The sequence below is a fragment of the Sceloporus undulatus genome, chromosome 1 (genome assembly GCF_019175285.1).
Source record: "Sceloporus undulatus isolate JIND9_A2432 ecotype Alabama chromosome 1, SceUnd_v1.1, whole genome shotgun sequence".
NCBI classification, from domain to species: domain Eukaryota; kingdom Metazoa; phylum Chordata; class Lepidosauria; order Squamata; family Phrynosomatidae; genus Sceloporus; species Sceloporus undulatus.
Window position 1 is genome coordinate 57,552,588 of NC_056522.1, and position 26,954 is coordinate 57,579,541.

The following is a 26,954-nucleotide window of genomic DNA, read 5'->3' on the forward strand; positions in this document are numbered from 1 at the left end:
TTGGGTAGATGAGGGCTCTGAGCTCAAACAGACAGGCCAAAATAAAGCTGCTTCGGGTCACTTTGGAAGTATGCTATTTAAATGACACACGCATCTTAAGAGGCTGGAAGCCGCGCCAAAGCCACGTGCCAGTCCTAAGGACTGGAGCACAGCTTTGGTATAGCTTTTGATGTCTTAAGATGCGTGTGTCATTTAAACAGCATACCTCCAAAGTGACCCAAAGCAGCTTAATTTTGGCTTGTCTGTTCAGGTCCTCTATTAACTTTGCTGCCTGAGGCAGCAACATATCTTGGGCCAGCCCTGTGTTAGTACATTAGTTTTTCATACGGTCTGCTACTGTTGACAGATAATTTATCAAGTACAGTCAAACACATTTATGAGGAGTGCATGCTTCCTGAAATCAACAAATATACAAATTCATTTAATTTTATAGCCAAGGAATTCTGTCTTTGGACGGATGATTCCTGAAATGCCATATTTGTAGCACCATGGTTAATCAAAAGTTGTAAAAATTCTTATGACCACTAGGTGTTGCTCCTGATCATAAGCAAAAAGTAATTAACCAGCAGTAGTTTTCTCAATTGTTCCTGGTTGGCGGATGTGAATTTTGCTTTTCACCAGAAAAGGCATTATTAGCATTGAAGCTAAAATAGTGGATATAAATTTATGGAGAGAAAGTGTATACTGTCTGCTCCAACATTGATCTTTCTGCATTGAAGAGATGATCTGAAGGGTGTTTCTCTGAGTTTAACTGCTTATAAAGACTCCATGTGATTGAAAACTGGTTATCATTGTTACTCATCTGGGAAGGCTTCCTCCATACATGTGGAAGTCCCTTTCAGACTACCAAAGCTAGGAAGAGAGAGGCTGAGGTGCATGCTTATCAGTCTTTGGTATTTATGTGTGTGTGCTTGCAACAAGAGTGGAAATTCCTTGGCATAAGGCATATTCATAAGGCCTGAATAGGGCTCTTGAGCAGAGCCAGTTAAAGTTATGACATGCTTATGCAAAATCTGCATGCAATGGATTTGCGTTTCACTCTTCTGACAACAGATTTCAAAATCCATTTAAAAGAATAAAAATGAGCTATTGCAAATCTCCAAACAAGACTGATTCAGTCCAAGTATTAGTGAAGGGTGGGCAAATTAAACTCTGGGCCCACACATGACCCCTATGTCTGTTTTGTAGCCCTCAATCCCTGGACCATCCTTTTTCTGGCAAAATATTTAAATATATGTGGGTGATTTGTCTTTCTTTGAAGCCTCTAGGAGTGATTATTTGCCTTTTGAACAAGTTGCGGGGCCCCATATTTTTTAAATGACAACTTTTCAAAACCAGGGATCTCATTTCTGGATGTTTGTTGTCATTTGCGTCATTCAGTGTGGTGTCTGGGCAAGATCCCAAGGGCAGAAAATTGATCCCTGGATCCACTACAGTTGCCTATCTCTGAACATTTTAAAGTAGTTGGGGATTTTTTATGTCCTTTCCTGTGTACTGTTAATGCTCAGGATGGATCACAGGATGGCTTTTCAGGTTTGCAAACAAATTGCAGATCGCATACAGAAAAATACTGAGTGGTTTTATTGTGGATGGGGAAGGTATTTGGCACTGGTGAACAGTGCTCATGGAACAACGTGTTAGCAAATGTGCCAGTGAAACCGGTTTGTAGGAAGTGTTTCTAGCACAAAAGTGGCATAGGATCTGAACAAGAACAGAACAGCCTTAGTCTAGTGAGTGTCTAAGGATTTGGGGTTAATTTGGGGTTTAGGACGGAGCCCTGCTGGCACAGTGATTAAAATGGCAGTATTGCAGCCACAAGGTTCTGAGTTTGATCCCAGGGCTCCCAGGTTGACTCAGCCTTCCATCGGTAAAATGAGTACCCAGGTTGATGGAGGCAATTGGCTTACACATTGTAAACCGCTTAGAGAGTGCTCAGTTCACTGATAAAGAGGTACAGAAATGTAAATGTTATTGCTATTGCTATAATTTGTGGGCTTTTCAGGTTGCCCTAGCAGTGTGAGAGTCACTTCCCTGTTGTGGTAAACAGCCACTGACGGGAAACATGGGCAGTTCCAACTATATTACTCTGACAGTCTTCCTTCTTCCCACCTGATGACTTTCTGCCTATGGAAAAAGCACTCATTCTTACACTATCAGTTTTATAATCCCACCAGTTTTTCTTTTCTTGCATATTTGTTGCCTGCCTAGAAAGGAAGCTGACAGAGGGAATGGATCTATGTGACAGTTTGTCTATAAAACAGCATCAGGTCTCTTCAATAACATGACCAGACCTTTGGTATTATCTCTTGCTTTGTACCCCACTCAATGGTTTTAGGAATGTTTTAATCTATGTCAGATGGGCTTTTTAAAGGTAGGTTTGTAAGGGTGGGAAGATACAACTGAGCAAGCAAAAGTGTGAGTATATGCACATATGCGCCATCTAGACTTCTATCATGGAGTTGTATGACTATCAATGGCAGAGTAATGACTTACTAGTTTGATTTGCCTGCTCACGGGAATGGACTCATGCAGTTACATGACTGAAGCTCTAATTCTATCATTTCTATCATGGAGTTCTGGGAACTGTACTTTTGTTAGACATTTAGCCTTCTCTGTCAGACAGCTCTGAGAATTCTTAGAATTCAATAGCATTCAGGCATGGCAGTTAAAATGGTGTCAAACTGGATTAGTCCTGCAGTGCGGATGCAGCCAAAGTAACATGAAACTATCATGGGCCCATTCAAACCACATAGCTGTAGTACAGTATTCCACTTCAACTGCCATGGCAATGTCATTTGGAATTCTAGGTTTTGTCTTCTAAGCCACTAGAGCTCTCTGGTTGAGAATTCTAAATGCCCTTCGCTAAACTGCAAATTCCAGGATGCCACTGGATGTTGCCATGGCAGGTGAAGTGAAATATTGCACTGTAATTGTGTATTGTAGCTTCATGTTTCAAGTGCCCAAATTGCAAACAATACGGTCTACATAGAAAGATGGAGTTAGAACAGATCTTAAAGGTTATCTATTCTAAACTGCCTGCTCAGGACAGGATCACCACATGTAAATCTGTACATTTCCTACAGAGGGGTTATGCTAATGGTATATTTTTGAGTGATTCTTGTAGCCACATTAATTTAAAAACAGTAGGAGTGCAAAGGCAGATATATGCATCCATCAGTAGCTACTGATGCTATTGTTCAGGAACTGTGTAAACCAAATATCTACATAAATCTGATGTTAACTGGAGGATATCATGGAAGATATCTTCTTTCAGTTAGGCGCAAAGGTGCTACAAGATCGCTTTACATACTGATTTTTACAGACTAACACAGCTATGGAGTTTATCACACACAAGGACTCCCGTCATGCTTGTTGTCCAAATGTTCACCAAAGTGCGACGGGAGCCTCTTGGTGGGATTGCTCCTGGTGCTATTAAAGGGGAACACTTCTGTTTTCGTCGTGGAACCGTTCTCGTAATTGTTAGAAAAAGGGCCCTTTTTAAATAATGGATCAAATTGTTATTAAAAAAGGGCCCTTTTTCTAACAATTACGAGAACGCTTCCACAACGAAAACGGAAGTGTTCCCCTTTAATAGCACCAGGAGCAATCCCAGCAAGAGGCTCCCGTCGCAGTTTGGTGACATTTGGGCGACAAACATGACGGGAGTCCATGTATGTGATAAACTCCATAGCTTTGAATAGCAAGAATGAAGATTTCCCTGCCCTCTAGATAGACTTTGGTTTCATAACCATATAAGCTTCATTACAGGGATACAGCATCTGTCTATGGAATTTGGATCTATTGATTAAGTATGAGTATGTATATCCAAATGTTGCCTTCTGATCATCTGGCTTTTAGGTTATCTTTCAGGTGTGAAATGAAGAGAGTTGAGATAGCTACCTATAGAAGTGTAAAGGTACTACTTCCTTCCCACCCCCTTTATTAAGTATTGTATATGTTTTAATAGATTAGGAGGTCAGTCAACTTGAATTCTAAAAATGACAGTAAGCTTTAGAAAATTAGCAATAGCAAGTACATTTCTATACCACTTATCACTGCACTTAAGCACTCCCTAAGTGGTTTACAATGTGTAAGCCAATTGCCCCCAACAAGTTGGGTACTCATTTTAGAGACCTATGGAAAGATTCAAGGCTGAGTGGACCCTGGAGCCCTGCCTAGGATCGAACTCACAACCTTGTAGCTGTGAATAGTTGGCAGTACTGGCATTTAACCACTGTGCCACTAGAGCTCCTGTTTAAACATATAAAATTACATGTTTGATACCATTCTTCCCATACTAAGTCAAATTCAAATTATTTTTAAATAGAAACAACTAGCAGGGCAGCTGTTGGGTTTCTTATTAGAATTTTAGTTTGCAAGTTAAAAGCCATATATACTAGTCCCCTGCAGTAGAATGTAAGATATTAAAGGGAAAGACATATTTGAAGAATACAGAAAATGCTCCTCCTTTCATAAGACACACAGAATAAAGCCAGTACTGAAATCACCTCAGCTGGAAGGTTTAGAACATAGACCTTTAGAACGCATTGTCAATGTAGTAGCTAGTCTAGTTTCCTGAGGGATGGGAATTGTGTGGTCCTCCAGCTGTAGTTGGGCTACAAGCCCCAGCATCTCTAACTGGCTATGCTGGCTGAGGCTGACAGAAGGTGCAGTCCAACAGCTTATGGATAGATGCACAGCTGCCACATGTGAGCTAGACTAAGGGTTAGCATGCTTGGGGTCCTGTGGACCTTTCAGTAATTCACTTTCAGCATAATGAATGTTCCAGTATTACAAAAAGTATTACATCGTGGAATGTTGGAATATACTATCAGCCAAATTTAAAGAGATAGGATACTGGTTTGACCTAGTTCATCTCAGTGGAAGTACACACTATGTTTCTACAATTTCATTAAACATTCTGCTTCAGAAAATCCTTAATATTTATCAAATCCAGTGTTTTATTTAGGAAATGTCCAATTTGTTGAAACGTGTAAAAAAGAGATCACAACCTCAATGACCATGAAATGAAACATGTGCTACATGATTACTACAACATAAGGAAAAGCATGTGGAAGACCTCCTTTCTCCAGTTCTTTCAACATCCACATGACCGAATAATGCAATCTAAATTCCACAAAGTCTTTCCACACGGACTATATAGTTAAAGTTACAGTACTTCATCCAATTATCCATTGCTAGGAATCTTGCAGCACACATGTCAGTAGCCTGTCACACATTTAATGGAAAACTGTAAACATCTTCCAGATTTTTCTGGAAAACAAAACACTCAACCCAAAGAAAGAATTACAAAGAGTGTGTTGGGAGAAGTTTTGTATTATATGAGTTTTCAAAGGCCGTCGGTCTCAAATCCAGCCGTCGATGCCAGGTAAAGGATGTAGTTTTCCCACAAAAACATTACAGCAGGAACAGGAACGGTGCACATCAGAATGTATGAAGTTAACAGCATTTGGGACATGCAACTCTACTTCCTACTGTTTGTTGTAGCTGTGAAGATCCAGTGTAAGTTTGAAGAGCCAGTGTTTCTTTGGTAGCAGTGAAATAGACTGGAACCAGGTTACCTTTTCTGAGAAACAATTATGAAGAAACTTTGATATGCTGGAGCTATAACACTCCTTTATCTCCTGTGGGCAGGTTGATCAAGTTATTTAACATATGTGTAAGATAAACAATGTGCTCTGTCATTAAACATCTTGTCACAAGTGATTTTGGCCATTTACAGAATATCGTTTTGTGCTTTCTTGATCTATCTTCCATGTTTTGCAGCAGCAGATCAGCTAGCCTGTAATAAATCAAAAGAGTTTATTTTGTACCTCAGAGTACTCTTGAGACAGAGATGGACACTCTCTATAGACCAAAGTACAATCAACATTGCATGGCTGGACTGTACCACTTGGAAATGTTTGTATGTATCCCCATATTAACAAAATACTTGCTAGCTCATAGAAAATTTTCTAGTTAAGGAAAGGCAAAGTTACAGTTCTTCTCCCTCCCATGCTATGATAGTTTTCTTATGAGCAGAAAGCTTGGAAGCATATAGGCAAATATAAAGAAAAAAACAAACAAAGAAAACGAACAGCTTCATTTATATACCGCTTCATACAGTGTCTAAGCGGTTTACAATTGTGAGCTACTTGCCCCAACAATCTGAGTACTCATTTTAGTGACCTCGGAAGGATGCAAGCCTGAGTCAAGCTTGAGCACTTTCACTGGTACTGAACTCGCAACCTTATGGTTTTGAGTGAGTGGCTGCAGTACAGGCATTTAAACACTGTGCCACCAGGGATCCTTACATAGAATCATAGAGTTGGAAGAGACCGCAAGGGCCATCCAGTCCAACCCCCTGCTATGCAGGAAATCACAATCAAAGCATCTCCAACAATGGCCATCCAGCCTCTGTTTAAAGACCTCTAAGGAAGGAAACTCCACTACACTCCGAGGGAGTTTGTTCCACTGTCGAACAGCCCTTACTGTCAGGAAGTTTCTCCTAACATTGAGGTGGAATCTCTTTTCCTGTAGCTTGTATCCATTTTTTCCAGGTCCTGTTCTCTGGAGTAGCAAAAACAAGCTTGCTTCAACCTCAATGTGACACCTCTTCAAATACTTAAACAGGGCTATCATATCACCTGTACCTTGTCTCAACTGCACCTTGTGACTCTTGATTAGTTTGAATTTTGAGCTTTGTAATATTCTGGTTTCCAAACTTTAATTTGATTTAACTCAGCACAATAATCTGCTCAAGAGATAAAGCTGCATAGCAAGAGAGACCTAAATCCAATTGCTAGTTCCAATGAGTGCAGACGCATTGAATGTAAAAAATCTCAGTGATTTAATGGATTTACTCTAGTTGGGATTAGTATCCAGTTTTACAAATATTACCTTTCTTCCTCTCGTTTTGGGGAGAGGAGTCTGCACATTGGGTAGGTCTTTCAGACTAAAACTTTGAAGGAGCTTCATTGCCCGAGTAACATGGAAAGCATCAGCTGCCACTGGAGAAATAAACATCTGTAACTCACCTCCATTGTCTGTCTTTCTAGCAGAGTTTCAGTTCCATTCTGATCCAACATCTGTGCTGTAGTTGCTACTATGATGTTCATGTTGGTTTGAATGCTGGGTTTTTCATTCTCCCATTTTGCAAAACCTTTAGTCTTTCCTGATTTTCCATGGAGTTTGGACTTCATTTTTGGAAATGTGTGTGACCCCGAATCACCCCAACCTGGCTCATGCCACAGCGGCTCTGTCTGAGTTGCCTGGCTAGTTGTCACCCGTTGTAGATGGACTGAAATCTTCTGAGAAGAGCCCGTTACAAGTGTGATTGCTCTACTATCTAGATTCTGATTTTGTGGAGCTACACTGGGAAAATTAAATACTTCATCTTGGACTGAAAAAAAGAATAAAGTACAGATTAACTCACTAATAATCAGTTTATAACAGTCAGATTTGGTCACCAGATTCTTATAGAAACATGGTCAGGATCTGTCAACTCTGTCCAAAAGGTAACTTTCCTAAACTCTGCTAATAACAGAGGTGGTGTATGCAAGACAGATAGCACTGAACTAAATAGACCTTTGCAAACAGTGGTCTTTCTATAGCTATTTTTTAAGATTGTGCATCAAAAATCTTATAAGGTGTATATGTGGTTTACAAAATTTGATTCCTTTGGCTATTCCCTATGGGAGTAGACCCACTGAATCAAGTACTGAACTCTGAGTCAATGCATACGTAAATCCCATTGACCAATGGGCCTAAACTGGTAAAGGTTAACAATAGGGTTCAGTCCTAAGTCATTATCTGAAAGAAAGAAGTCACAGAAACACTAGTAATTTTTTAAATTACCTACTGCAATGGGATTTAAGAATATCAGTTCAGCTTAGATTTTAACAAGATAGATTGACCTAACTTTTAAAATGTGATGTTCAGTACATATAAAATAATTCCTGGTATATATAAATAGCTAAACAGTCACTTGAATGCTCCTATATTTCTGAGCCTAGACACCAAATCAGATTAGCTTAACTGTAACATTGCTAGAATGAGGGTGGGTGGGAAGGAGAGAGAAGCAATCCTATTGGAACAATCATGCTCCATTAACTGGCAAGGTTGCCCATAGGGTTTACATAACAAAGCAGATGGGAAAATGTGGCCCCTGAATCAACATCCTAGAAGAGGCATATATATATGGGGCTCTGCTAAGTAAACTTCTCCCTCCCCGTTTGTGGACTTGGAGTGTGAGGTCTTGATCATTCACGGATGGCAAGTGGGGCGGGACAAAATGGCACATGTGCCCGAGGTGCATGCACAATGCCGCACACGGAGCATGCATCCATTTTAACCAATGGGCTTTGAATAGTTGTGATTTTTCCAATATGTGTGTGTGTGGGGAGTCTGGAATGGGTCCCCCATGAACTGGGAAGGACGACTGTAATGTGGTATGATTAGCACAGGAGCCAGTGATACATACTGGAACTAAGGAAGAAGGCCTTGATTTGTGGGTTCTCAAAGTAAATTGTACCTCATCCAGGCAGTCCTGCTAACCAGATCTAAGAGCTCTTCAAGCAATTTTTTTCCTGTGTAATAAATGGAGCAACACAGTCAAATATCTTACATTTCAGCTCTACCAGACGTTCCACAGGTACTCATCTCCTAGAGAAGCTTTTGGCTTTGTTGTTTTAGATCTAAGGTGAGCAAAGTGTGTCTCAAGATTCCCTGGACCACTCTTTTTCTGCTTCCCCAAAAGAGATTATCAGATAATGTGGGCATGTTTCAAGTGATGTTACTATCCTATCCTATCATTAGCAACATCACTTAGAGGCTTTGTCTATTTGAAATTGTTATTACTGGCTGCAGGTGTTACTGACTGGCATTTTGGACCAGCAACCAGGATTCTGATTCTGTCTAAGAATCTAGAAATCATGACAATGCTGTTGGATATTACTGTTTGCTTGTTTACTAAAATAATTATAAGATAATTTTCTGGATAAAGTCTACCCAGTCTCACTTTATGATTACCTACTTCTACTTATGTCTCCTATATGTGACTTTCCCACAGAATAAACAGATATGATAAGTTACTACCACAGTATTCTTACCACCAAAGAAAAGGACAGGTTGCTTACCTGTAACAGTATTTCTTCGAGTGGTCATCTGCGAATACATACAAATGGGTTTCACTGCGCCTGCGCAGTGCTGCTCGGAACCTACTGGAATCACTGGGCAAAGTTTACTTTGCAACATATAGAAACTTTTTGGCGGTAACTCCGCCCACCCGTTATAAGGCCCCTGCCTTCCCGCTCTTTTCCCCAGTTCCGCAATTTTTCCGCCAAGCAGGCGATGGAAAGAGCCAATGTGAGCAGGACACTGAGGGGACGGACGGGTGGGATTTGTATGTATTCGCAGATGACCACTCGAAGAAATACTGTTACAGGTAAGCAACCTGTCCTTCTTCTTCGTGGTCTCTGCGAATCATACAAATGGGTTTAGACTGACAAGCTCAGGTATGCGGCGGGGGGGAGTGTCCTGAAACCAAGGCTATGGTAAAGCAAAGGTATATTTATTACAATAATAAACACCTTGAACCATAAAGGAGTCAGTCTCTTGTCTTTGCACAAACCAAACATAGCAACAACATTGCTAAACCTGAGAAGGGAACCAGAGGTCGTGCAAGACCAGTCCCACAGGAAATGTGCAAACCAATGTTCAACAGAATGTAAACAGTGGCATATGTACATAAGTGCCAAACACAAACCATCAGCAGTGCAATCACTGCAACCCTGAAACCAACACAGCCCTCCCGAAAGCTGCGTCTCGGATGGCCCTGGTGTCCAACCTATAATGTTTAATAAAAGTCAGAGGTTGGGACCAGACAGCAGCCTTGCAGACATCCTCCAAGGGGATTCCCGACAGGAATGCCGAGGATGCTGACATTGCCCTTGTAGAATGAGACCGAACCCTGCCAGGGAGAGGTTTGCCCAGCAGTTCATAGCAGAGGTGGATGGTACCAGCCACCCATTTGGAAAACCTCTGCGCAGACACGGGCAACCCCTTTTTCGGTTCCGAGTAGCATTGGAAAAGTCTCTCGGACCGACTGGAGGCAGCAGTTCTGTCCAAGTAAAACGCCAGTGCTCTTCTGACATCAAGAGAGTGCAGGCTCCGCTCCGCCTCCGAAGTCGGGTTGGAAGCGAGGGTCGGTAACACAATGTCCTGGCACATGTGGAAAGCAGACACAACCTTAGGCAAGAAAGTAATGTCTGTCCTGAGAACCACTTTGTCCTTGTGGAACCTCAGGAAGGGCTGGTCCCTTCGCAAGGCGCAAAGTTCGCCCGCACGGCGGGCAGAGGTGATGGCCACCAGAAAAGCGGTTTTCCAAGTCAATAGTCTCAAGTCCGCTGTGGCCATTGGTTCAAAGGGCTTGGATTGGAGGGCAGACAGTACTGCCTCCAGGCTCCAAGCCGGTGCTGGTACTGACACAGGAGGATGCAAATTGGCACATCCCTTAAGGAACCCCTTCACCAAGGGGTCCTTGAAAAAGGAAGCCCTCCCCCCCGAACTGGTACTTGGCACAAATGGCAGACAAATAGCACTTGATGGATGCGAGGCACAGCCCCTCATCCAAAAGCGCCATCAAAAACTCCAGCACCACTGGAGTGGACACCTGAGTAGGAGACAAGCCCTTTTGATCTAGGAAAGAGATAAACCTCTTCCATTTCAGGGCATAGGACCGCTGGGTGGAAGGTTTCCTCACAGCCAGGATCACCGTCCTCACCGCCTCTGGCAGGGCAGTCAGGGCTGAATCCTCCAGGCTACCAGCGGCAGGTTCTCGATGTCCGGGTGGAGGATCCGTCCGTCCTGAATCGACAGCAGGTCCGGACGAGGGTCGAGACGGAGGAAGCATCTCCTGGAGAGGTGGAGAAGGGATGCGAACCACGGCTGTCTCGGCCACCACGGGGTGATCAGGATCACATGCGAGTGGTCTGTGGTCATCTTGGACACCACCCTGATGATGAGAGGGAACGGAGGGAAAGCGTAGAGAAGCTCCCCCGTCCAGAGGAAGGCGAACGCGTCTCCGAGGGATCCGTCCATTCGCTTCCTGGAGCAGAACTGGGGACAGTGGCTGTTCCACCTGGTCGCAAAGAGGTCGATCCGGGGATTTCCCCACCGGTCGAAGAGGTCGCTGACTGTCTCGGGATGGAGCCTCCACTCGTGGCACACCGAGGGGGATCTGCTGAGGTGATCCGCCAGCTCGTTGTCCTCCCCGGGGAGATGAATCGCCTGGAGGAGGACACGTCTTTGGATGCACCAATCCCAGATGCGGAGAGTGAGGTCGAGCAGGGTCTTTGACTTGGTGCCCCCTTGTTTGTTGATGTAGTACATCACGGTGGTGTTGTCCGTCCTGAGGAGGACCACCTTGCCTGCGACCACTGATTCGAATGACCTCAGCGCCTTCTCCACTGCCAGCATCTCGAGAGCGTTGATGTGGAGCAACTTGTCCTGGGCAGACCATTTGTCTTTGACAATGAGGTCGAGCAGGTGGGCGCCCCATCCCTCCAGGGATGCATCTGTTGTCAGGGTCAGCTGGGGCTGAGGTTGATGAAATGGCATTCCGATGCAAACGTTGTGGGACTCCAACCACCACTTGAGGGAGGTGGCTACAGGTCTCGGTACCGTGAGCCACTTGGTCGGAGGGTCTCTCATCGGGGAGAAGGCCGAGAGGAACCAGGACTGAAGAGGCCGAAGACGGAGTCTTGACCACGGTGTGACAAACGTTGTCGATGCCATGTGGCCCAAGGCGACTTGGACATCTCTGGCTCTCACCCTTCTGTGAGAGATGCAAAACCCGATCGACGTCGTCAGTGTCTGGAAACGGTCTGGAGGAAGAAATGCGGAGCATGTTTCGGAGTCGAGGATGGCCCCGATGAACTTGACCTGTTTGGAAGGTGTGAGATGGGACTTTTCTTGGTTGATGACCAAACCGAGGGAGTCTAAAAGGTGTAAGGCGAATGAGAGTGCCTCCTGCAGTTCTCTCTGGGATTCGGCAGCGAACGGCCAGTCGTCCAGGTAAGGGAAGACCATGAACCCTCTTTGATGGAGGTAGGCCACCACCGGTGCCATGCACTTGGTGAAGACTCTCGGTGCCGTGGCAAGGCCGAAAGGAAGGACGTTGTAATGGTACGAGGCGGAGCCTACAGCGAAGGCGAGGAATCTTCGGTGAGACTCCCGGATCCCGATGTGGAAGTAAGCATCCTTCAGGTCGACGGTTGCAAACCACAGGCCCTGATGGAGGAGAGGTAGAATGGATGCCAGGGTTACCATTCGAAAACGACGGTATTCAAGGAAAAGATTCAACTGTCTCAAGTCCAGGATGGGCCTGATGCCCCCATCCGCCTTCGGTACCGTAAAGTACCTGAAGAAAAAAGCCCTAGGGCATTGTTCGGGGGGTAAAGGGGAGATTGCCCCTTTATCCAGTAGAGTGCGCACTTCGTCGAGAAGGGTGTCCGAGGGGAGGGTGGACATAAACGCTCTGGTTGGAGGGAGCTCTTGGAACTCGAGGGCATATCCCCTGTGGACGATGTTAAGAACCCATGAGTCCGATGTTATGGAAGCCCAGGTGTTAATGAAGGGCTTCAGGATGTCCAAAAAGAATAAGGGCGAGGGGGAAACGAAGTGCGCCACGTCCCTTCAGGCTCTCTTCTTCCCCTGGTCGGTCTCCTGCCGGCGGGACTTGCGGTACCGAGGCGGGAAATTCCGGCGGCCAGAGGAGGAGGAAGACTGTGAGGGGTAACGGCGCCTCTGTGAGCCCTGCTGCTGAGGCTGTCGGTCCTGAGAAAAGGAGCCCTGGGACTGACCTTGCGGTGGCCAAGGACATTGCCTCCTTCTGAAGGGCGAGATGGGGGGTCGATGACATCCCGTGTTTCTTAGCTGCCGCCTTCATTCTGAACTTGCGGTTCAGACGCTCGTCAGTGTCGGCGTGGAAAAGGCCGGTACCGTCCAGAGGCATGTCCTCGATTGCCGATTTAACGTTGGCATTGAGGTCGGACCCCTTCAGCCAGGCGTGTCGGCGCAAAGCCAGCGATGCTGCCATACCTCTACCCGCGCAGTCAGCGACGTTCCTGGAGGCAGTGATGATCCAGCTCCCGATGGAGTGGGCCTCATCGCGGATCTCCACCAGGCGGCGTTGGACCTCATCCGGAACATCGGGGATGATGGGCGAAATCCCTTCCATCAAGGCCTGGATGTAAGCCCCCATGCAGGCGTTATAGTTTATGGCCTTAACAGTGAGGGCAGCCGAAGAGTAGGCCTTTTTTGCTAGGCCATCTATCTTCTTGGCCTCTCGATCTGCTGGGGACGTCGCCTGTTTCGGCACGAAGGTCTGCTGTGCCCCCCTCCACAATTGCCGAGTTTGGCTTAGGATGGTCGGCCAACCACGGACAGCCCGGCGGGGAGATCCGGTACAGCATCTCGACCTTTCTGGAGGACGCGGCGAGCGAAGTCGGAGCATCCCATGCCCTCTGGACAATGGATTGCAAGGACGGCAGCATTGGAATGCAGGGTGGCGTGGGAACACGACCGAGGACCCGGCGCTCTACAGGATCACGGGCCTCTTCCTCCGGTGGGGAAAGCTCGATGTCGAGAGTCCGGCACATCTTAATGATGTGCTCGCTGAAGGAGCGGACATCATCGGTTGGCGACGAGGAGCCCGGTTGATGCATCGCCTGTGGTGAGGGCGGGTCGGATGGGTCTTCCTCTCCGTCCGAAGGTTCCTGCGATGGAGGCAAAGGATCCTGCTCGGAATCGGAGTCAGACGTCAGAGGGATGTCTGTCACCTTGGCTCGGGATGGGGTGCGCGTCGGGATCTGCGGCACCGGTGGCTCGGAAGGCGGGCGGCGAGGTACCGAGGAAGAAGCCACAGCGTGGGAGGGTCGTGGTAGATCTCCCTGGGAAATCGTCGGGCACAAGTTAAGCCTGGTGAACTCTCTGAAGGCTGTCTCTTTGGGGACTGACATGTAGTACCTCTGAGTCTCAGCATCAAAGAACATGTCAGGAACTGGCCCTTGAGACTCGTCCACGTCAGAACGAGGATCAGCATCCCCCACATCAGAATGGAGGGGGAGTGGAGATGGTTCCCTCTGGAGGGAGGCAGGCTCGGTGGGGAGGTCTTGAGCTGGCGGCAGCGGTGTGGACAGTACCGAGGTCACATGGACTGAGGCCGACGTCTCCGGACGCGGGTGGGCCATCTCTGAGCCGTCCTTGGAGGGGGAGCGGTGCTTACGTGAAGCACGTTCCTTTGATTTAGCCGGGCGCTTTGATCCGGTGTGGTCCTTGGTCTTTTTCGGTGGAGCCGCTTTGGTCTCCTCCTTATGGTGTCTCTTCCTAGAGGACGTCGGAGCTCCCGTCTGGTCCTCGGAGGGGAAGAAGGGATTGTCCGGCAAATCATGCAGGACAATGGGTCCCTTGGAATGAGCCTTGGTCCTCTCCGATGGTGCCGCCTTGGAGGAAGATGACCCCGTCTCGGGCAACTTGGATGCGGGCCAAGCTGCCTTCGATGACGCCTTGGAGGACGGTGGCGGAGCGATCCGGACCTCCATCTCGACCTGCTCTCTCGAGCGCGAGCCCTCCGGGGATGGCTTCCTCCCAGATCTCTCTCTGGGCTCGAAACCCTCAGTCCCCGAGGTTTTCAGGGGGCGCTTGGAGGGTTCGTCGGTGACACTGGGCCTCAAGGGACCACGGGTCACATCGGAGGTGGTCGGAGACCGTGTCCCGGCCGGGAAAGAGACCACACGCTGGCCCGGGACGACGAGGCAGATGGTGCGGCCGGCGGGAGTGATGAGGAGCGGGGACGTCCCTCCCGGACCTTTCCCAGGGCGATAGCAGAAGTCAGCCGGGACTCCCGGTTCTTCCTAGCTTGGGAGGACAGAGACTTACAGAGATGACAGGCTCTGGCATCATGGTCCCTTCCCAGGCAAAACAGACAGGAGGAGTGAGGGTCCTGGACGGGCACCTTGCCCCCGCAGATATCACATTTCTTGAAGGGTGCAGGCATCCTTCCGAGTCATCAAATCCAAGGGAGAGTCAAAGCGAAGTCAAAACAAGCCGAAAGGTCCGAAGTTACCGGGGCGGGAGAAAGTAGAGTGGTCAAAAACAGTCCGAGGTCAAGTGAAAGTGATTCCGATTGCAAGCTAAAGCGAGCGAAGTTCCCTGAAGCAGCTAGCACGGCGGAAAAAAGGAACTGGGGAAAAGAGCGGGAAGGCAGGGGCCTTATAACGGGTGGGCGGAGTTACCGCCAAAAAGTTTCTATATGTTGCAAAGTAAACTTTGCCCAGTGATTCCAGTAGGTCCCGAGCAGCACTGCGCAGGCGCAGTGAAACCCATTTGTATGATTCGCAGAGACCACGAAGAAGAAACAAAAATCATTTTTAATATGTTTAATATTACATGGAGTCTTGTTCCCCATATGGAAGGGACGTGTGTGTGTGTGTATTTAGTGTTAGCCATATAAACTGGGTCATATGCATCTCATTAAAGACAGTATTCTATAATAATCACTCCAGGTCTTTTTAGGAATGATTGTAGGTGAGGTTAATATGGAAATCTGAAGGAACATGAAGTCTCCCTTTATCAAAGCAGTGGTTACTTGCATTCTAGGTAGTGTGGTTCATAATGTGCTGGGCAATAAAAGGCATTGTTAAATGAATCATACATGATATATATATTTTTTTCTTACCAGCTGGCAATGATGGACTATTGGGCAAAGAACCATGGTTACTGCTCAGTGATGTTCCTCTGGCAAACTTCCTGCAGGCTAGAACTAGCAGATCTCTACACTGTTTATGACAGTTCGCACCACAATCTGGAATAAATTGCCAGAACAAAGAATAATTAATTCTGGCAAACTACCACTCCCCCTCCATATGAACATAACATTTCAAATCTGCAAAAGCTTTCAGAATGCAAATGTCCATGTCACATATTTCTAGGCAACTGGTCTTGCACCAACCGTATTGGCCTCAGATTTGCTTCTGATCTGAGATCAAAGTGGTGGTTTCAATCTACGCAACCTAAATAGTTCAGGGCCAGAATACCTGAAGAACACAAAACTCTTGAGGTGAAACAAGGTCTGTCTTTTTTCAGCTGGGCAATAAATTAAACAAATAAACCCAAAACACTGTTCTGTACATCTTTTGATCCCTAAAACCAGAGTTGACCTTTGGAACTGTTTAATTTTTTTTAAAAAAATGTTTTTTTAAAAGGGAAGTTCAAACCAAGTTCAAACAGATGCTCTATGGCAAGAAAAGGAACATACTACAACATTAAAATGAAATAAAAAGATATAGGATGCAATACATAGAAGAGTTAAGTAAAAGAGATTTAAAAATGAGTGTAACATGGAATGAAGAACCACATGAAGATGAACATCAAATTCTAAACAGTGAGGTGGAAACTGCAGTAAGATAAATTACTAAAAATAAATTACCAAGAACAGATGATATTATGTTCAAAATTCTGCCAAATAGAGTCCATACATGGAGAGAGAAATTCCAGAGGTGCAAACAGGGTTCATGAATAGAAGAGGCATTAGACACCACACTGCAAACATATGATTGTTAATGGAGTACAAAAAGGAATTCCAGAAAAGAATCAACATGTTCTTTCTAGACTATGGCAAAGCTATATGAAAAGCTATGGATGACTCTTAAGGATATGGGAGTGCCACAACATCTCATAGTCCTGATGAGAAATCTGTACTTAGCACAAGAGGCTACAGTCAGAACAGAAGATGGAGAAACAGAATGGTTCCCAGTTAGCAAAGGGGTCAGCAAGGATGCATTCTGTTGTCCTATTTGTTCAACCTGTATGCAGAAAATATCGTACAAAGTCTGTCCCTGGCTTTCCACTCCACAAAATGCATCTGAGGAAGTAGACCAAAGTCTATGAAAGCTCATGCTGCCAACTTCTTTCTTTCAGTTTGGCCCTGAACAGACTGGTGATAAACGCTGGCATCGGGGCAGAGTGGGGCATGGGGATTGCAAGGTGTGTACCCAACTCCACCCCCATGCTGGAGTGATGCCGCACAGCAGGTGGTGTCACGGCACTCCATTAGTGCAGCGTGTTCACAGTGTGAGTCAGGGTTGACTCAAGTGCAGTTAACAACAACAATTTATTCACTGATTTGTTTTCTGTTCTTTCTGACATTCAAAGTTCAGCGGCCCGTGAGCATAGTTGTCACCAGGTCTCACATGCATATTGTTGGGTTTGGTTTCTGGTACTTTTTCAAACATCAAGGATTCCCAAGCATGTTGGTATTTTCCTCTAGATTGTCAGTAGGCCCTGTTTTGGCTACATGGTTGTTGATACTTACAATATGAGTTGGGTAGTAAGAGAATAATGATCAATGGTAAAATGTGTACGTTCATAGATAATTTGAATTATTTTTGAAGGAAGCGAAGCATTAAAAATGAATTAAAGAGAAAAAAAGTAGAGTGGTTTCTTAGCCTACAAGTGATTAAAGCTGCACTTCTGTATATACTTACCACTGAGCACTGTTACCTTCAGGTAAGCATGCATATAATTGCACGGCACATAACTCTTCAGATTACTCTGAGGTTAAGAGTATTGTATTGTGTTGCCAGCAATTATGAGATTAATTAGGTTACCGGAGAGGCTATGAACTCAAATCAGCACTCATGCATGATTTACAGTACCTTTGCATTTGTAGCCTTGCTTGATTATACCCCAGAGCTGTAATTAAAGACAAAAGGGATAAAAAAAGAAAACAGGAAAGAAAGAAAATCATTATGAAGGCAGGAACAATGGCTACAAAATTGCAAACAGGAAATAACTGCTCTCAACACCCTTCCTGTCAGAAAGAGCTACCTGTTCATCTGTGAGGGTTTTCCCTTTACCATTTTCGTGGCCTACACATGAGGCAGCAAAGGAGAAGTGACTAAACGGAGAATCATTTGCTTTAATCAGTTGGAATGAATCACCTTAAGAACTCTTGGCTTGCTTCTGGCAAAACGTTTTTGGTATTCTTTGTTCACCTGTTTTTTTTTCCAGTTTATGGGTACAAAATTAAATTTTGGCTTATTAGAATAAGATAGCATTGTGATCCTTTTTCTAGAAAAAAAAGCAGACAATCAGACTGCTATCCTGTATACACTTGCCTGAGGGAAAGTTTCATTGAATTGAATAGGATTTAGCCCTCTGAGCTATAGGATCATAGAATCAAATTTGGAAGGCACCACAAAGGCCATATTGTCCAGTTCCCTGTCATGCAAAAATACACAACTAAAGATGCCCATCTAGCCTTTCTTTAAAACGCCCAAAGAAGGAAAGTCCCCCACCTTCTGAAATCATCTATTCAAATTCAAATTAAACTGATGTTATACTCTTATAACTGAATATGTAGTAACTGTGTTATGTGTCTATTTAGTGCTGTATTTTAACTTTGATCCATATTCCACTGTTGAACAGTTCTTCCTAGTGTTTAGGCTGAATCATGTCTCAATGCTATGGAATTCTGTGATTTTTAGTTTATGAGATATTTAACCTTCTCTGCCAGAGAGCTCTGGTGCCAAAACAAGCTACAAATCCCAGAATTCCATAGCACTGAGCTATGGAAGTTAAAGTGGTGTTAAACTGCATTATTTCTGCAGTGCAGATGCAGCCCTAGTTTCACAGCAGCAATTTGTCTCATTTTCTATATAACAGATAGATAATTAAAATGGCTATCATATCACTTCTTAATTTTCTCTTCTCCAAACTAAACATACCCAATTCTCTAAGCTATTCCTCATAGGATTTGGTTTTCAGAACTGTAACCATCTTGGTAGTCCTGGTACATGTAAAGTGGTGGCACAGTGGTTAAATGCCTGTACTGCAGCCACTCACTCAAAACCACAAGGTTGCGAGTTCAAGACCAGCAAAAGGGCTCAAGCTCGACTCAGGCTTGCATCCTTCCTAGGAGGTCACTAAAATGAGTACCCAGACTGTTGGGGGCAAATTAGCTTACAATTGTAAACCGCTTAGACACTGCTTAGGCGGTATGAAGCGGTATATAAATGAAAATGAAGCTTAAATGAAAATGAAGCTTGTAAGTATCAGAACTTGCAACGATAAACCCATCTCTTCTTTGTTCCTTCTTTTGCCATCATTTCCCAATAATCCATTTCAAAGTTTTTAAAAATGGACCCAGTCAAATATTGTTAGTTTCCACCCTCCACACACATACATTTATTCACATCTGCAAAACAGGTGTAGTTTTAAAAAAAAGAAGTAACATACAGTATTCATAAATAACATTCATACATAAGACGTGTGTGTGTGTGCGCGCGCATCTTAGCTCATTTGCACATAAAATGGCATACTTACGAATCCAGCACAATGCTCACAGAAAGTTGGTTTAAGATAGGTCATCTCTTGGAAGTTATGTATGAAACCAGGTCCCATTTTACACTGCAGCTGTGATTTGGCCCTCAGAAAATAAGCCGTCATTTCTCCTTTGCTGATAAGACCATCCCTGTTTTTTTTTTTTTTTTAAAAAAGATGGGATTGGAAGAATCATAACTATTTTCATGCCATAGAAGAGTCTTCGATAACTTGTTGCCCTCCAAAGTTTTTGAGTACAACTTCCAGAATCCTTTGGTCAGCTGTGGGTGATGGATTCTGTGAGTTGTAGCCCTGTTTCTACAAAGGGCATTAAGTTTAGAAAAGGTGCTATAGAAAAACAGAACTTCCTGTTTCTTCTTCAGGAGCGTATTCTTTCAAAATGCATGATTTTAAAGTATTTGACAAGCAGATGTAATGTCCCATTGTGTATAGGATCTGTCTGCTAGAAATTAGAGGATCTGATATCCCAGTTTGGCCATCTGGTCTAAGAAAACTCTCTCATACGGTCTTAGACATATATAAAATGGAAATGCTAGTCATCCATTCCAAGGGGTGTTAAAACAATGACTGAGAAAAGGAAAAGCCACTCCCAATGTAACCATTCTGAATCTGGTAGAAAATCAATTAAAACAAATGAAAGTCATTTCTACTTGTTTTTCTACATTTATAAATTGAGGTCACAATCCTATGTACATTAACCTCAAAATATACTCCACTGAACACAATGAAATTCACATCTGAATAAATAAGCATAGAGTTGCATTGTAAAACAATTACAGAAACAAGTCCACTTACTGGTCTTTGTCTAATACACAGAATGAGTCCAGGAAAGGAAAATTAGCTGCTATACTTTCAAAGTCTTCTTGAGAAATATAGCCATCATGGTCATGGTCATAGTTCCTAAAAACAGACTGGTAAAAAGAAATAATACAGTGAAGGTGAGGGGAGGCCAATCATTATGACAACAGCAGAAAACAACACTCTTAGAAATGAAGCCAAATAATATAAACATAAATAACAGCTGAATTGTAGATTTTTATGTCCACTATATAAACCATGTGGAAGAATCAGAAGGTTCCACATCATAAACCTATAAGGAACAAGTATACCTTAAAGCAGGATGTGTAATATCAGATATACACATATCATTAATTAAAACCAGATCTGTGCCAAGCTGAAATTAATTCAGCTAGAACACAGGTGATAAAATGGCTACCAGCACCCTTCCACTCCTTTGGAAAAATATTTCTAAAACCATTTTCCTCAGAATACTCACTCCCTTTCCACTCACCTGAAATTTGGCAGGCCTCCACCAAGAGCACAGTAGTGTCACCAACAAAATAAATAAGTAGTGCCACGGAATAATAAACAAAAAAATAAACAAGCTGCTGACTATCATTACGTTGTCTTTATGTTATAATGTTTGATTGTTTTCTGTTGATATGCTAATTCTTGGCAGCTTTACATTTTAAAAAAATATCTGTTGCATGTTGACTTGAGTCTATTTTTAAAGAAAAATGAGAACCAGTCTAGGAAACAAGATTGTCTCACAATGGTACAAGGGAAAAGTTTGTTTTGACCATTATTACAAATCCAGGAGGAAAGGGAAACACATTTTCTCAGAAGCAGGGGAGTTAATTATTTGTCCCTGATTTCTGGTTGAATCTTTTATGGGTTCTATAGATTAATAGCAAAAGTACTTGAGCTTGAAAGTCCCCAAACCAAATAACAGAATCATAGAGACATAGGGTTAGAAGGGATCCCTAGCCATGCAGCAATACACAGCTAAGGCACTCCAGTCCTGAGAGATGACTGTCAAATGGAGAGTCCATTATCTTCCAAGGCAGTCCATTCAGTTCTTACAGCAGGGGTAGGCAACCTGCGGCTCGTGGGCCGGATGCGGCCCGGCGAGGCCTTGGGACCGGCCCCAGCCTGGTCCTGCCGCCGATTGCTGCCGGGGCCTTTGGGGGGGCAATTCTCTATAGAAGCCTCAGAAACATGCATTTATATTAACATTTTTAAAAAAATCAGCAAATTTTTTCGCGTGTCCTCCATTTTTTTTAAAAAGTGTCTTCCATTTGAAAATTTTGTCCTACATTTGTCCTGGTTTATTTATATATTTAATTTTTTTAAAAAAATATTTAATTATTTATTTTTTGGCTTCGGCCCCCCAGTTGTCTGAGGGACAGCAACCTGGCCCCCGGCTCAAAAAGATTGCTTACCCCTGTCTTACAGTAATACGTTATACCAAAAGTTTAGATGGACTCTCTTTTCTTGTAATTTTGAATCCATTGATTCGTGTTCTAGCCTCTGGAGCAAAGAAAACAACTCACTCCAACCTTAACATGCAATCCCTTCAGATATTTAAAGTTGGCTATCATATCACATCTCAACCTTCTCTTCTCCAAGCTAAACATACCCAGCTCCCTTAAACCATTTCCCATCAGGCTTGATTACTAGATCTTTGTTCAACTTGGTAGCCTTCCTCTGAAGATGTTCTAGTTTGTCAATATCCTTGAACTGTACTGCTCAGAACTGAATGAAACATACAAGGTGAGATCTGATCAAAGCAGAATAGAGTAATACAGCTACTCTGTATATACCTTGATCTGAACACTATAATGCCGATATAACCTAGAACTGCACAAGCTTTTTTTTTTTGTCCACCACATCATGACTCATGTTTATTCTGTGGTCTACTAAGGCCCCTAGATTCTTTTCACATGGACTGCTTTCAAACCAGGTATCACCTATTTCATATTTGTGCATATAATTTTTCCTGTCTAGATGTAATACCTTATATTTATCCCAGTGGAAATTCAGTTTGTTAGTTATGACCCTGGTCTTCACTTTGTCATGGTCATTTTGAATTCTAATTCTTTCCTATGGGTTATTAGCTATCTCTCTTCATTTGATGTCATCTCCACATTTGATAAGCATACCTTCTATTCCATCATCCCAAATGTTGAACTTGCTTTGCCCAGGATAGAACCCTGAGACACTCCACTAGTCACTTCTCTCCAGAATGAAGAACAGCCCTTTGTTAGCACTCTTTGGGTCCAGTCCATCAACCAATTACAAATTCACCACAGAATAGCACTATCTAACCAGCTTGTTTGTAAGAATATCACAGGGTTTCTTGTCAAAAGACAATACACAAAGGGATCTTGCAGCACCTTTGAGATTAACTGAAAGATAGAAGTTGGTAGGATGAACTTTTGTAGACTGGATGCATTTGGTGGAGTGGAAAGCCCAGGGATAGGCCTATATAACAGTCTGCGTGAGAGAATGTCCATAGGAATGCAAAACTGTGTGGACTTTTGGTGTGGAGATGAGGTGTCCAGTTCAGTTTTAATGATAGTCATGGTTGTATGGGGACAAGACAAGCATGTTGCCTAAAGCCTATGATTAGTAGATAACCACATAAATGAGTATTGGGATGTAGTGTGGGAGTTAAAAAGAAGATGCAATGAACTGGCCAAGAGAGCCCCTATGAAGCTGTGGGATTAGCTAGTCTTAAAATGTGCATAGTGTGCCAGAAAGCCATTGCCTCTGTTCATCCCACTGCTGATGGGCTATAGTTTGCTGATATACTCCAATTCTGTTGTTTTTCTTTCCAATATTCCTTTGTCCTTTTTATTCAAGGACAGCTGTTTTTCTTCAAGGGCACCTTCCACTTTTCATACTTACTTAAATTGTTTGCATCTTTGTGTTCAATACCTCACTTTTAAGAAACTTCCAGTCACCATGATCTCCTTTCCCTCTGAGCATTTCTGGAGTCTCACTCAGTATTTGCCTAAGCCTATTGAAAACAATTTTATTGAAGTCCAGATTGTGAATCTGACTTGATTTAGCTTCCCCTGTCTGTTTGTCATGAGCACACATTACAGGAATGTATGGTGAAGCAGAGCTCTGAAAACTTATTCTATCTAGCATATTCAATGGCCATACTGATGGGACGATTCTGGGAGTTGTAGTTTAAATAAGTAACTTTCTTAAGCTCTGAAAAAGTTATTTATTTAAACTACAACTCCTAAAACTACCACTTTGGAAAAGCTAAGCTTTGGACCTGAACAACTTTTGTTTTTGAACCCCAAGTGTACTGCTTTGAATTCTGTGAATGAATAGGGGGATAAGAATTTAATACAATCAATAAAGCACACGTTTGTTCAGCTGTAATATAAAACTATATAAAGATTAGCCACATGGTTTTCTACACAGCATTGAGTTACTGTATTTATAGTAAAATTTAAGGCTCTTGAGTCCTGTTTTTAGAAAAAAGGTGGGGCATAAAGTAACAATAACAACAACAATTGTTGTAATGTGACGTCAAAAGCTTTCATGGCCAGCATCCATAGTTTTTTTGTGGGTTTTTCGGGCTATGTGGCCATGTTCTAGAAGATTTTCTTCCTGACATTTCGCCAGCATCTGTGCCTGGCATCTTCTAAAACATGGCCACATAGCCCATAAAACCCACAAAAAACAATTGTTGTAATCATTAACAATTGTTGTAGCAATACTAACAACAACAACAACAACAACAACAACTGTATAGGACTTTGTTGCTTGTAAAGCAGTCCTAAGAACTCAAATGACCTGACTGGCAGTCAGAAATTGTACTACTGGAATCATTGGTTTTCAAATATATTAACAGACACACTTTTAAGAAATCTTGTAAAAGTATGATTTGCATCTTAAATATGTATCACCATATTTACATGCTATATTTTACAGAATAATTCTGTGTAAAGTGAATCAGAAGTAAGCCCCATCTCACTTCTAGGTCAGTGAAACCAGGATTGCATCCCTGTGCACTAAAGCAGTACTAGATAACTCTTTTTAATACTTACCTCAACTAGCTTTTGGATGTGTTTGTTGATGATACTTGGATCAGGCTTTGGTATTACTCCAGACACCCACTCGAGTGGTACCACAGGCTTGTTGGGGCTTGTTGGAGAGGTAGGTTGCTGGCAAATAAATGAGAAAAAACATTCTTAGGTTTTAGAGTGAATGGAGCTTAATGCTTCTCCCTCAAACATCCCTTGACAGCTTAGGGTCTTTCTGCACAATTAATCAATGTTACATTTTAATTTTTTCCCTTTACACTACTGCAATATCCAATTTCTATAGAACTGATGAAGAAGAGCTAGAAGGGCAGGGGGAGAAATCTTGGTACAATGAGGACACTATACTTGCTGCTCAGTTTTTTTAAGGCTACCTGGCTACTAGTATAGCCACAGAACAACTAAACATGAAGATAAATAGCAGTTATGTATTCAAGTCTTTTAGTCCACGTCTCAAGTCAAGTCTCAAATCTCTACCTTCAAGTCTCAAGTAGGGTCTCAAGTCCTTGCCATATACTTTCAAGTGGAGTCTCAAGCATGGAAGTCAACTTTTAACAGAAAAAAGAAGGCAGGGTGCATTTCTCAGAGGGAGAAGCCAACACATTAGGCAAAAGTGGGGGTTGAGGTCTACTTGGCAGACTGTCCCCTGCTGCACACCAGAGCCTTCTAAAGCTTTTGAAAAGCTTTAGAAGAATCCTTCCACCTCTAGTCCACTGCCTAATACATGTGCTGTTCCCTTCCAAGAAATGCGGCCACCTTCTGTGGGAGGATCTTGCCTGCTGTCTCCAGTGAATGGCACCAGAAAGTCAGTCTCTAAAAATATACAGGTCTCAAGTTGAGTCAGTGTGTCATTTTTGCCAAATCAAGTCCAAGTCAAGTCATTTAAGTGACCTGAGTCCGACTTAAGTCTGAGTCAGTTGACTCAAATCTACATCGCTGATGAATACAGACAATTTGGAATTGGCTTAACTACCAACAGAGTTGACTCCAGGCTGGATGCTGCCATTGGTGCAGTACTTGCTGTGGTAACATGCATAACAGTGGGACTTATCATCTTAGGTGAACCACCTGAGATGATATTGGACACTTTGATGCAGCCCACATGGTTCAACTTTCAAAAAAGGGTTCTTAAAGAGTTCGAACTAAAAAGTCACTGGCTAGTATATAAACAATTATCAGACAGATATATCATGGATCAAAAACAATCAGACTTTGAAATAAAGAAAAATGAACTAGATGAGAGCCTAGAAGCAAATATACCCAAATCAGTTACAAAAATTTACGAATTGCTTCTTGAAAGAAAACAAAAACAAGAGATCATTAAAGGAACAATGATCAAATCGGCCAAGGACCTAGGAAGGAAAATAGACTTGGAGAGCTGGCAGTACTCAAGGAAAATAACATTTCAATTCTCGAAATGTCAGATCATTAGAGAAAATTACTTAAAGATGGCTTATAGATGGTACCTGACTCCTTCAAAATGAGCAAAGATTCACAAAAATAATGACAATAAATGCTGGAAATGTGATAAAGCAGTCGGCAATTGGTACCACATGTGGTGGACTTGCCCCAAGTTAAAAAGTTCTGGGGGGGAAATCCATGCGAAGATTTAAGAATATCCTAGACATAAGATTTGAAAAGCTACAAGAAATCTACCTATTAAACTAATGACTAATAAAATTACAGATCAAGAAGCGGAAAAACACTGGAAAATTATACTTTATATGATCGTTATAGCTATAATTCTCTTAGCACAAAACTGGAAATCAAAAGACCTACCCACTATAGATGACTGGTTACTTAAAATCCTGGATAATATAGAAGTGGACAGGCTCACAAACCTGATAGAAGGGAAATTATTCAACATATCCAACACAGATTGGGAAAAAGATAGTAAAATTCTGCAAAAAAGGTGGTCATAAAACACCACAAAGGAAACCTTGAAACAGTTCAAGGCTGCTATAAAGCTTTATGTTACACAACAAAGTACAACAACAGGGACTGTTGTCATTTTTGTTCATTTCTCGATTATTACTTTAAAAACTAAGTAGACAAAAGGAAATCCATTAGAATAAATAAACTCTTTTAAAATAAATGATACAATATTAAAAATGTTACAATGTTTTTATTAACTCATTTTGCTACTACCATAGAAAATGACAAGACTGTGAGAGGTACCACCTGTCTACTATTTTCATTATCCTGTAATGTCCTCCAGTGCTGGGTGAAAGAACATTAGATGCATGAATATGCCTTTTAATTATGATGTCACAAGAAAGAGGCAAAGAAAATTAAGTGCACACATCACTTTCTGTTGACTCAAGGGCAATTAACAACAACAAACAAATAAACAAAATGATACCTTGAAGCTGCACATAGGGTTCTCAATTGCCTTATGCACTTTGGCTGTTGCTTTATGTGTTTACACTAGCAAGGACAGAATAAATATGAACACAGCAACATACAAGAAAACCATACTGTTATTTCTCATTAAAATATATGTCATTGGAAGTCAATGAACAAAAACTGAAAAATGTTTCCATTGCCCTCAACATGGCAATGAAGAAACCACAGTGATACTGGAGTGTTACTAGTTTGATTAAAGGCAGTTGCATTTCCTGAAAAATAAATTCCTTCCTTTCGTTGAGCTTTGTGTCCACCATCAGGACCTGATGCAAGCCAAAACAGCATCTCTTTAATACTTTT

General features: G+C 42.9%; 1 protein-coding gene across 5 annotated transcripts in view; it reads right to left on the reverse strand.

Annotated features, from left to right (window-relative positions):
- Positions 1 to 4,920: 4,920 nt before the first annotated feature.
- RASGRP3 (RAS guanyl releasing protein 3) overlaps positions 4,921 to 26,954 on the reverse strand; it is a 72,334-nt gene continuing 50,300 nt past the window's right edge. For all 5 annotated transcript variants that reach the window (XM_042445366.1, XM_042445364.1, XM_042445367.1 and 2 more), the window contains 7 exons: positions 24,255 to 24,371; positions 20,200 to 20,315; positions 19,387 to 19,534; positions 17,718 to 17,754; positions 15,740 to 15,865; positions 7,038 to 7,402; positions 4,921 to 5,803 (listed from right to left, as the gene is read on the reverse strand). In XM_042445366.1, the coding sequence (XP_042301300.1) occupies positions 5,795 to 5,803; positions 7,038 to 7,402; positions 15,740 to 15,865; positions 17,718 to 17,754; positions 19,387 to 19,534; positions 20,200 to 20,315; positions 24,255 to 24,371 (918 nt within the window). In that variant the 3' untranslated portion in view covers positions 4,921 to 5,794. The remainder of the gene's footprint in view (positions 5,804 to 7,037; positions 7,403 to 15,739; positions 15,866 to 17,717; positions 17,755 to 19,386; positions 19,535 to 20,199; positions 20,316 to 24,254; positions 24,372 to 26,954) is intronic.